This window comes from Hipposideros armiger, unplaced genomic scaffold (genome assembly GCF_001890085.2).
Source record: "Hipposideros armiger isolate ML-2016 unplaced genomic scaffold, ASM189008v1 scaffold_226, whole genome shotgun sequence".
In the NCBI taxonomy this organism is placed as follows: Eukaryota; Metazoa; Chordata; class Mammalia; order Chiroptera; family Hipposideridae; genus Hipposideros; species Hipposideros armiger.
Genome location: NW_017731576.1, coordinates 2,000,710 through 2,012,796, shown reverse-complemented (window position 1 = coordinate 2,012,796; position 12,087 = coordinate 2,000,710). Strand labels below are relative to the sequence as shown.

General features: G+C 37.5%; 1 protein-coding gene across 5 annotated transcripts in view; it reads right to left on the bottom strand.

Moving 5' to 3' along the window:
- Positions 1 to 12,087, bottom strand: part of PPP2R3A (protein phosphatase 2 regulatory subunit B''alpha) — a 155,852-nt gene that overhangs the window by 95,886 nt on the left and 47,879 nt on the right. For 4 of the 5 annotated variants that reach the window (XM_019654587.1, XM_019654584.1, XM_019654586.1 and 1 more), the window contains one exon: positions 5,118 to 5,384. In XM_019654587.1, the coding sequence (XP_019510132.1) occupies positions 5,118 to 5,384 (267 nt within the window). Of the gene's footprint in view, positions 1 to 5,117; positions 5,385 to 8,998; positions 9,451 to 12,087 lie in introns of those variants that run through there. The other variant, XM_019654588.1, reaches the window with a different exon arrangement.

The window sequence follows — 12,087 nt, the reverse complement described above, 5'->3', positions numbered from 1 at the left end:
ACCAAATTTACCTTTTTCCTAGAGAGAAAATCCTTCCCTTTTAGTGGTAATATCTAAATATTAGCAGACAAACAGTCTCCAAATATTCCCAATTTTGTATATGCTTGTACACGTAAAACATACTTGCAAATATGGAACCCTTCAAAGAGTCACATCTTATAAAGATATTCTTACTATTCACATTAGATGTGAGATCTGTTGAGCCTTCACCATCCTAAAAAGGGAATCTCTCTTTGGGAAGTTGACTACGTACGAATCCGTATTAGGTTCAGGTAAAGTTACACCTGGTATGAGGCCTTTTTGCATAGGGGGATCCCCACAGAAGATTGAAGAGTACCCGGTCTGCAATTAGTTCTGCTGAGAACACCTCAGGCCGCGGGGCTCATGTCAGAGAGGATATGGAAGGTGAGACTCAAGCCAGGAGAGGGCAGAAATAAGAGAAAGACTGCTCCTGCCAGGGCCACTGAAGCATGTTCTGCAAGCAGGACGGAATTTAAGATTTCTTAGGTCCAGAGGTCAAATACCTCCACTAATGTCGAGAATGAGGGAAAGGTGTTGCTAAGCAACCACATGGATTTGTTTATTGTGTAAATTATGATTGCCAATGTACAAAGCTCACAATTAATATACTTTGGGTTGTAAATGGTCAAATCCACTTTCCCCAATCCCAATCTTCCCTTTCATGCATAATGGTGGCTTGCCAAGAAAATGCTCTTAGATGTGACAGGCTATTGGCGACTGCTGGGAAAGCTGAAAGAAGAGTCTGTATTATGGAGGTGGGGGTGCAGAACCACAGAGAGAGAAAGTACAGGGAGAGATTGGAACTGGCTCGCCGAAGTGCTTGAAACTCCCACCATTAGTCACTCATGGAGTTTTTGGAATTGGAAGGGGTTAAGAATCTTCTAGCTCAATTTTGAGCAGTGGTCACCAGCTCAGCTGAAACACTTCCAAGGGCTGTGTGCTTTCTGCTTCCCGGTTGGCTATTTCCACTGTTAAACTACTTTCATTCCCTTGGATTATGGTCTTTTTTCCATAAGACTCCTGTTAAAATGCACATATGTCAGCTCGTAAGGAGTAGTAAATCACTGAGAGATTAACACTTATAAATTTATTATCATCCAGAGACAAAATCCTAAGAGATAAGGTAAAGAATGGATATGTTTTGAAGTAGATTGGGAAGGGCTGACCTATTTTGCTGTGGGGTACCCTGAGTAAACAAGGGTTAGGCAGCACAATGGTATCAGGCCTTCGGAGAAAATACCAAAGGAAAAATATGAGGGGGCAGTGAATGGCAAGGGCTGTAGACATTGCACTTAGACTATTGAAAAAAAAAAGTATGGCTGGCTGGCAATCTGCTTAAAAACAAAGAACTTAGATAAACAGAATCAAGAAATCAATAAGAACATACAAGTAAGTGATGTTAATCTGAGGGCAACAGAATACAGGCTTTTATAACAGAGGAGGGAAGCCAGTGTGAAGGCTTTTTACAAAGGAAGAGAATGGATGACAAGTGGGAATGCACAGGGAGATACCGAAGATGGGTTTAGGAAATTTAGGCTTAGAGGAGGAAGAGTCAGTGTGTAGTAATCAAAGTTGCTGGAGCCAAGGACACTTGAGAACACCTATAATTTGATTTGAGAAAGGCCTAGCATAAAGAACTAAAGGCAAGGTTGTCTAATAATACACACAAGAAGAGAGGATCACCCAATATCTGCAAATGTTCTTTAACATTTTAAAATGTCTCACACTTGTTATTTCATTTGGTTCTCATGTGATCCCTATGCAGAAGAGGACAGGTATTTTTATCCCATTCTGCAGATGAAGAAATAAAGGTACAGAGGGTACCTGAAAGCCACAGGCACGATGGGTCAAGATGGTGCTACATCAGCCAGAAGAGAGGGGCTGGAGGGCTTCGTGTGGCTCAGAAGACAGCTGCATTTCCCCCCCTCAACTTTCTGCTAGAGGCCCCGTCTCTAACAAATGCTTTCCTTACTGTTCCTCTGTTTCTGTTCCTACACTGCTTTTGTCCTTCTTAGATTCATTCTTGCTTCATTTCTTTTCCATCATCACTTAAAGCTGTGGAAACAAGTACACACTACATTGAGAATTTAATCAGAAATGGGCATTCATCTCTCCAGGGCTGTTTGAGGGAGAGATGAATAAGCTAAACTTCACCAACAGATGCAGATTTCATAAACACACAGTTTTCTTTGCACTTAAAAAATGTCCGTCTCTACAGCTATACTTAAGTGTCACTAAGAGTAAATTGCAAAGTCAAGCTGGCCTTCCAAATAGCTTTATAAATTAGAACAATCCATAAAAATGTCATTTACTGCCCCGACCACCTCTCCCCTTGCTGTCCCTTAAAGGTTGTCTTTCTTATCCCTTTCAAATGACTGGCCTCTCGTGAGAACACAAGCCCATTGAGTGTAAGGGCTGCAGGTGCAGAGTTCACTCCTAGTGGCAGAGAAGACGGGTCTGCACAGCAAAGAAAGCTGAAAATAAGGATGGCTTAGTGAGTGCTAACACATTGCCATAGTCAGGTAAAAGCTGGATTAAATGGGGATTAGCTAACTGTAAGGTGTGATTAAATGCATTTTTAAAATAAATGATTTTAAAAATAAAGAGGCAAAATCCAACAAAATGAACTGGTACAGTAATCCAAAACCAAACAAACCAATATACTCATGATATCTTCTGAGGTCATTATACACATTCTCATTTTTATATGCAATGTTAGTTTTAAGTTTTTAAAGGTATGAACAGTTTACCTTGCTACCTGAACTGACTATTAAGTTCTAAGAGCAATAAAGACCAATGCTTGGCACCCATGAATGAAATTTGTGGCTATAATCAAGTACAATTCAGACCAGTTAATCAGACATTTACATGTACACTGGCTATTGTGTCACATGATTAGGTATTAACAGTAAATTATTATGTAAATGACTTGCTACAGCGTGTTTTCTTTTTAAACTTCTTTCGTTGTTAGCGTCAACACCGGCATTTTTTCCTGATGACACAGATTAATCCTGTCTGTAAACAGCAGTCTTTCCTCTGCCTCCCCAGCATGCAGGTTTCCCTGACTTGACTACACTCTGCCCTACAGCAGCTCCCTGACCATCTGTGGAGTCCTAAGCCTTTCTGCTCTCCTCTCTCAATCCGCTGAGTGCCAAGAGGGCCACTGAACGTGGAGTCCGGGGACAGACAGGCCAGGAAAACAGGCTACTCAGTCAAGGGCTGGGAAATTCATAGGAGCACGGTCGACCGAGAGGACCCAAAACCAAGATAGTGTAGGCTGCAGGTCTCTGACAGTGAGGTACTAATCACTTAGATTGGCTATCCAGATGTGAGCCCAGCACAGCACCAGGAACAACCAAGTCCCTTACTCTGGACAGTTTCTCCTCGTCTGTCTGCCTGTTTCTCAAGCAAATAGCCATTTAGAAATAGTCCATTTGGCATTTATGTGGTTAACATGTTATCTCCAGGTGCAGATTTCGTTCATGCTAAATTCCACCTTTTAGATTTAGATTCATAGTTCCAGCCCATTCAGATAATTTGCCATCTTGGTTCATACAATAGCCATTTCTCAAAGCTTTGGGTAAGAAAATGTCAATGCCCTGAAAGAAGTTGTGATTTATTTGGGGGGATATTAATTTAAAGATAGCAAATAGTATGTTAGCATATGCTCAGGGGAGATAACATATGGTAAAACAGCACAGTGCTAGGTGTCAGAGCACTTGTCTCCTGACATGTACTAGTTCTATGACTTCAGGTTAAGTACTGGTGCGACTTCAGTTTCCTCATACGTAAAATAGAGTGGAAACAGGCGACCTCTTATTTCTAGAATGAGTTTTTCATTAGAAACATCTAAGGGATCAACAAGCAAGTTCTAAGACAGGAAGTGAAGAAAGGGGGAATAGAAGAAAGAATTCCTTTTCATTTCCCTTAAAATAACTCTATTTATAAATTATTTAACAGTAATAGCCAATGTTCCGAGGTTAGAGGTAGGGGAGAGGACAGGGCATGACTGGAGTGGGCAGTCAGGGACTTCTCCAAAGATACGATGGAAGTTAGGTGACATGGGGTTGGCAGGAGGGGAGAACCACGAAAGCCCCAATGCAGGGGTGTGCCTGTGGGAGGACAAATGGGTCAGGCTAACACAGGCAACAGTTTTCAAAATTTTAAATATTATTCCTAAAAGTAGGGGCACCATTCCCAGTGGAAGTGAGCATAAGGTTTTGGGAGCGCCCACGAGGTCTCCTACCTGCCCATGTGCAGCCCTGAGTGTACTAAACAAACCTGTTTCTTGAAGCACAGGCTGAAATCACTGCTCAGTCCTGAGGTATGAGCTGACTCTTCAATATTCATGCATGATAAAAATAAAGCCCAAACAAAAGGAAGCACTGCTGTGGGTGGTAGGAGTCCCTGAATGCTGCTGAGCTGGGGAATGGCGTGATGAAACAGAATGTGATGGTCACGCTCAGTATTAACTGTTCTCAGAGGAGCCTGGAGGTGTCGAATCCAGTTACTGAATATTTTACAGTAGTCTTGGCATTAGGAGCTAAGATCTTAAATTAGAAGCAGTTGGATATATTGGAAAGTATCAAAGACTTGCTTCCTAGTGGAAAATCCATTTATTTCTGAGTAGAATTACAGTGTTGAGCTGGCCTAATGGTTTCTTGTCTGGCTTCAGGACAAAGAGTTATGATTATTGGGTGAGAACAAAAAAAAAGATTTGTATTCGACACAAGGGAAATTTTTCTAACAAGTGAGGCTATATTTAATGATGGAACAGGCTGCTTGGCAAGGTAGTGAGCTTCCTGTCACTGAAAGCATTCAAGCAGAGAATGAATTTATGTGCTGGTGGTGTCATAAATGGAATTCCTATATTAAACGGGAGGCTGGACTGGAAGACCACTAAGTTTTTTTTTTCAAACTTAAAAGTTCCATGAAATAGGACCATAGCTAAACATATCAGGATCAAGTAAATTTTTTCAACATGAATAAAAACAAACAAACTTATGCTTAAAAACAGAGAACAAAGAGGCAGTGAAGAGAGGAGGTTGGGGTTGCTAGAGAACGGGAGATTATACATCATTTAGTAGTCATATTACCTTTGCAATCTTTCCCATTTCATAAATATCTGCTTTCTGATCTTCAATATCCATGAAAGCAGTTTCTATTCTGCTTAGAGTCTGTTCATGGTTACTGCAGGCATCTGGGAGTCCTTCAGGAAAGTAGAACCGTGGAATGTTTATGGACAACGGTGCACTCACAACATTATTCACACGAGGAACAGGGGAGAGGGGCTGGGGAGTACTTGGAAAGGTGGCTGGAGGTGGAAGGGGCGTTCCAGGTTTCTTTTCTGGTTTACTTTGAACCTGGAAGGAAAATGTGATTATGAGATACATCAATTATAAACAGTATATATTTCTTGAAAGTCCTCCCAGTAATAGGAAGTTGGGTACAAATACAAGAAACCACAATTAAAGACACAGTAGAGATCAAGAGCTCACTCTGCTCTAGAGGGCGGCAAGCATGCTGCTACGGAATGCTTCTCCATACTAAACAAATACATGAATCATCTGTCGACACCTGAGTTTACATAGATTTATGCTTAAAAATCCTACAGTACGTTTTCCCATCAATTACATGTCAGACATTTAAAAGCAATGTCAGCTGACATACTAAAGCTCTTGAGGTGTATTCAGTCTGTTGGAATTAGATTGGTAAATTCCTTTAAGACTGTTTTGGTCTTTCTGTGCATTCCCGCCTCTCCTTCAATAGGCAGACAGAATGCATTCTTTTTAAATATATGGATCAAAGCTGTACTGGGGGAGTGTCCTTTCGCCTTCTCTAGTTTGACTTTGTCAAGGCAGAATCACTGCCAGTCCCTGATGCAGAGAAAGTCTTTGTGATGAAAATTAAAGCATTTTCATTCTGGAACGTCTCCTACCAGACTGACTTACTTGCCGTTAGGGGCATGCCATTTTTTCTGAGATACAGATGTCTCTCATTTTTGGTTCGCTCTAATAGGCAAGGATCACAGCCATTCATTTCATCACCGCCAAACTTCCTTTACAGTTTATTAATTTATAGTTTATATCATTCCTTTTCTTTCCAAAAAGGATTTCATGTGGTGTACTAAAGAGATATAAGAAGGGACACTATAAAAGTGGGGGGAGGGTAATGGGGAGATTCATATCATCCATGATTTAAGGAAAGGTGAGGGAGGTACACTAATATTCAGGTAGAAGTTTATTTTACCAATGAAGACTAAATTTAGTTCTGAAATTCCTACAAGAAAAAGTAAAAAAGATTCCATGAAGCTTTTCAGAGTTTTAATTTCTCCTCTTAATTTTGACCAAATTATCTATCAAGACTTATGACCATGGCACTGTATGAGATGCTATATAAAGTATGATACATGAACATGACTGTTAACTAGCTAGATTTAAATTCACTGTGAACATAAAGTATTCCTTGAGTGTTCTTCTTCCTTAAATTATCCTAATGCCATCCCTAAAGTTTGAACAAAAATTTATCTATAAGTAAATCTGAATATATTTCCTTTTGACAGATGCACTTATAACATGATCTTTAGATTCACGATAAAAATCTTAGCTACCTTTGAAAAACGTAAGTATTATAGGAAGATAGGCTTCATTCGCATAATAAATATGTGATGAATATGACTTAATCTCCGACTTTTGTTATATGCGGCCCATTTTTCATTAATACATAGAGTGGAGTCGGCTCATATATTCATACTGCTGGGGATATGAAGACCAGTTGGCCACACCAAGCCTTTGCTGCAGTGTCAAGATGTCACCCATATAAAGAAATAGTCAAGGAAGAAATGGCACAGAGGAAAGTGATGCCAGTGAAATATGAAAAACTTGACAGAAAACAGTGATGGCTTACTAGCTCTGTGACCTCAGAGAAATTACTTAGCCTTTTAGAATTTGGTAATAAAATAGATTATAATTCCTATTTCTTGGAAGGTTGTTGTGAGAATTAAAGGCAATCGCAGGAATCAGGAGTAAGGGAATTACACAGGTAAAAGGTTCAGAGCAGTGCTAGGCACGGATATATCCTTATTTAAGAAAATGAATCACAAGGCCAAAGGGCTCTCAAAACATTAAACATAACTTGGCATGGTTCTTCAGATTCAATAATAAATGTAATAACCATTTATATTTGTGAAGCAATTTAAAGTTTACAAACCACTTTTAACAAACTGATACTCTAAGTAAATATTTCTCTCTGCCTTAATGCTAAATCTGCAAATATTATTACATAGTCCTGTGAGTCCATAACAGTAGAAATTGTTTTTGAACTTCTAAAATAAGGTATAAAAAAATAAGGTATAAAATAAGGTATAATCGGATAATTCTTCAGGGGCTTTACCTAGGTCATTTACATTAGTGTCATTTCTTTCCTGTTATTCTATGCTGGAAGAGATTTGTGAGACTATAAGTACACAAACATCAAAATTCTTTTTTTTGTTTCCCCAAAATGTTCGCTATGGTGTGACATCCCGGGCAGTTATAACCATAGGATTAAGACCACTGGTGCCACTGGGGATGAAACCCAATAGTTAGTGAACACATGCTAGTGGAGAAGGGTTAGAGCAAGGCCTTCATGTTAACTCCGCACTTTTACTTTGACAGAAATAAGTGACATTCAGAGTAATGGCTATCTGTCAAAGTTTTTACCTGAATGAAAAAATATTTGATTATATAATAGTTTATTTTGCTTTCCTTAGTGTACTTAACAAGGAGCAATTCACCGGTAGGTATTTATTAATTCAATGGTTGATTCCATATTTAATAAAACTGATATTAATATTTAAGAGAGAAAAGTAAAAAGAACACTTTATTTTGAACTTTCAGGTGTATCAATTTACTTTCCACTGAATTCAATAGGAGACACATAATTTAAACCTTAAAGTAATTTAATAAAACTGATTCTTGACAAACATTATAAAATACAGTAATAGAAATTTTGCCAGATTTACCAGCAAGTTTAGCATCTGCTCACTTTGAATAAAACTGATTCATTGAAATCTAGGAACAGCACTAAAATAGAATTAGCTGGGTAAAGTAGCTCAATCCTCCCTTTCAGTTTTTCCCTATAAACACAGTATCATTTAGATATTCATTCTGAGTAGTATCCTTATAGTATTGTCATTGTAGCATTTCCAATATTTGACCATTTTTGAGCTATTTTTTAAAAAGCAACTTTATAGTTCAACCAAATAATTTGAAATTACTCGGGGTCAGAATAACTATGAAGCTGTAGTTTCTTGCTGGATTTATATGGCTCTTGATTTGTGTTGTAGTCAGTGTTAGGCTATTTGTCTGGTGAGACACTGGCCCTAATGGGATAGGCAAGTTAGCATGGACTCTTCAGAGGAATTATTGCAGGCAGAAATGACTCAATCTCACAGCTTGCTGAGGAAGGACAAGTTAATTGTCATCCTTCATTACCTACATACATTATGTTACACACACACACAATTGTCTACGTATAAAATTAGCTCTTCCTTCAAAAAAAAAGATCAACAGGATCAGTACTTTAAAACAACATTCATTACAGATGTATGTATGTTAATACAAACATAGCCTATTGATTCAAAGTGCAAACAAGACTTTTAACACAGAAATTCTAGTTTCTCCAAGGTATTTCTATTAAAAATTCAAGTATTCCCCCCACTAAATTATAAAGTATTTAAGTTGTATTTATTGTCTCTAAAACTTGATTCCCTCTGTACAAGAGCAAAATGTGAGTACTGTACTCCAGGTCCAGAAGGTCTATTTTTAAACCTGTTGGAATCTCTCTACAAATAGCTTTCTGCAAATAGCTGAATAGAGGACACAGATTAATTCCTTGATCTAATATCAAGTGAGCTGTAAAATTATTTGTAAGTTAGCTCACTGGGTGGTTTTATTAGTAATGAAAATATTTTGAAAGAAACACCCAAGTATCAAACCTGTGTCTGCTGAAATGACTTCAGCCGCTTCTTAAACCGGGACGGGAGAACAAAATCACAGCCCCTTGCCAGGAAAGCTAACTCTCCCCTTAAATCCGGGTCCCTTCGTAGAGATGTTTCCTTGATCATCATCTTTGAAAAGTGGATGTTTACTTAGCAACTGTCCAGCACACTTCTGAAGACAGATTTAATAAGTTGTCAATCTCGTCAAGTAGAAAGGTTTTTTTCTTCTTATCTCCCAAAGAAATTAAGTTCAAGCATTGTGCTCTCCCAGCCTCCAGAGACCACAATCCATGTTTGTACTGACATGCAGCTGTTTCCCAAGTACAGTCTGTGGCTCCCAGTACCTGATCATAATTTTCAATTTGGAAACCAGCCTGCAATGGGCCTGCTGCTCCTTGTAGGTAGCTTTATGTCAAATTGACCTGCACATGTGGAGAATACAGAGCCTTCTGGGAAAGGAAGCACCCACTACTCTGAGCACCAAAGTTAGAAACATTACAGTGGGCCTAAAAATAGCAACTTCTCAGATAATGCTAACTTCTTAAGCTCAGAGTATGTGAGGTGTCGATCCACATAAAACAGTTTCTCCTCAAACTAGAAGAGAAAGAACATTTAGAGTGTTTTCGATTTTGCTATTTTTTTTAACGAAAAAAGAACAAGCTGCACTTCAAGCTTGAAACGATTATTTTAAGATTGGTTTTTCATTTCTTATTTGAAGGGACGCAAATAGCTAAAACCCCCTAGATAGATCCAGTCAAAATATGGAGAAAAACAAATTTTCATCCTCAAATGGTAGCATACAAAGAGATTCGTTGGTCTCAGATTTAAAAATCAAATCCTTTTCTGTTTGTTTGCAGAAGACTATCTTATTCATCAAGTGATTCTTCTGGATACATTTGAAAATTTATTGTCAAAGTGTTAATTAACAAAGTGGAACAATTCAATGCCATAAGAAAGCAGCTTCAGATATGATACATATAAGTAAGTGCAATTTGGCTACAATAAAAGTACAAAAGCTGATCAAACAACTATGACATAATACATCTTTAATTTGTGAGACTTTTTTTTCTTCAAGGAGCTTTAAACAAATCTCAGGTTTTTTAAATATTCTATTATTTTATTATATATTAGACCTCTGTCTCATATGGTTATTTACAAGTGACTCTTCAAATACTCTTTCATGTTTAATAGGCTTCAATATTTATTTTCAGTCAACCAATTATTCAACCAATATTTATTTTCTACTTCCAGAAAATATAAACCAAATATTACCAAATAAATTCCCAAACCAAAAACATCTTACAATTCTCTTCTGCTGAACTTTAGTCTAATTTAGTGAGAGTTAAATTCTTTGGTTTTCCATTGTTTTCTGCAACTTAAGTCAGCTTTTTCTTGATTTCATTTCAAAACACTCTGACAACACTTCATAATGTGTACATTGGGTTTATATGTTTAAACCTGTGGTTTTCACATTTCTTTTTCCTCTTTTAAGCTGTGGAATTCTCCAGTCATACAAAATCTTACCTGAAAGCTTTCAATATATACTATGGTTAAAAGAGGATTACAACTGAAACCAGTGGTTAATGCTTCAACCTGGGCCCTTCCTTTCTTTCCCCCGCAATTTTCTCTCACTGGACTTACAAGTTAACTCTGAGCTAGGTAGCTTTCCTGTATTTTTCTTATTCCACTCTTGCTTAGAATACTGTTTTCCTTCTTCATTATTGACTTGCAAATTAAAACATCAAAAAGTTTGTTATGAATGCCAGTCTTTAGGCTTATGATTTGCTGCTTTTCCAATTAAAGCATACCGGAAATTGTATTCGCCACTCTTCTTCCTTACACCAACCTGCTGCTTCAGGGGGGTGACTTTTCATCCCCTTCCTGAGGATTAAAGTAGATTAGTGGACTCCAGGGGCTAGGGGACTGCTAATGAATATGGGTTTTTTGGGGGATGATGAAAATGTTCTAGAATTACATAGTGCTTGCTGATGGTCATATAACCTTGCTGAATATACTAAAACCTGCTGAACTGTACACTTTAAAAGGGTGACTTTATACTATGTGAATTACATTTCAATTAAAAAAGCCTCTCTCACCTTGGCTGTAAGTGGCAGAGTAGTTAAAAAAGGTAGTGACTTGGAATCACAGACTTTGTTTAAAATATCATTTTAAATAAGCTTTGAGAGGAAATTGATTATAAGCTAATTAATTACTCTTAATCCTAAACTTTGATATCCTTTTGTTTTATGCTCCAACTTGGTGTTTTCTCATTGTTTAATTAATAGCTTGTTTTGTGTTATTAATGTTATTTTACTTGTAAATAATGAAACACTGGAGTGGGGGAAGAAAGCCAGGTGGTAGTGTTTATCTAGTTTCTTTGCTTCTGGCTTAATCCTGGAGCCTTAACTTCACTGGTTGCAGCAAAACAGGAGATTAATAAGCATTTTTGTGTCTTGCTTCAATTATCTCCGAATGACAGGAACACATTCCATGACTAATAATAGAAAGAACCCACAAATCCAGTATTTTTACCTTTCTGTGCTCCTTATATTTGGGGGTAGCTGTTCTTTTAGGAGCAAGGGACAGGGAGAGAGAATAAAAAGCCTAAAATTATTAGGTAAAATTCTCGGATCTCTAGAATTTCTAGTTCCTACAGTCTGTCCTTACTCTGCTTTTCTTCTTCCCTTTCTCCTTTAGAATTTATTTCCATTAGCGATTGCTCATCATAGGCCATAGAATTGATTTTGGGTCTAGTAGTATGTTAGACAACTAAGGTTAACAATAGTTTTACTGTATAGTCTTGAAATTAATAAAAATTTTAATTTATACTTTTTAGTAATTCAGAGAGGTTTCCCCCTTAATTAGTTGAAATCTGTAAGGTTTTACTAAACTTAAATATTATAGTATAGGTTTAAAAAAATAATCTTTATCTTCAATTTTTCCTTTCATTGAAGAATCCTCCACCTGCCTTCCATTGTTTCAATTGAGGTAGGAAGTAATGGAATTTTCTTCCCTGGCTTTGTTTTTACTAAAATTAAGTAAAAGTAAATAATTTTCAAGGAAGGCTAGGGTTAATTATTTTAACT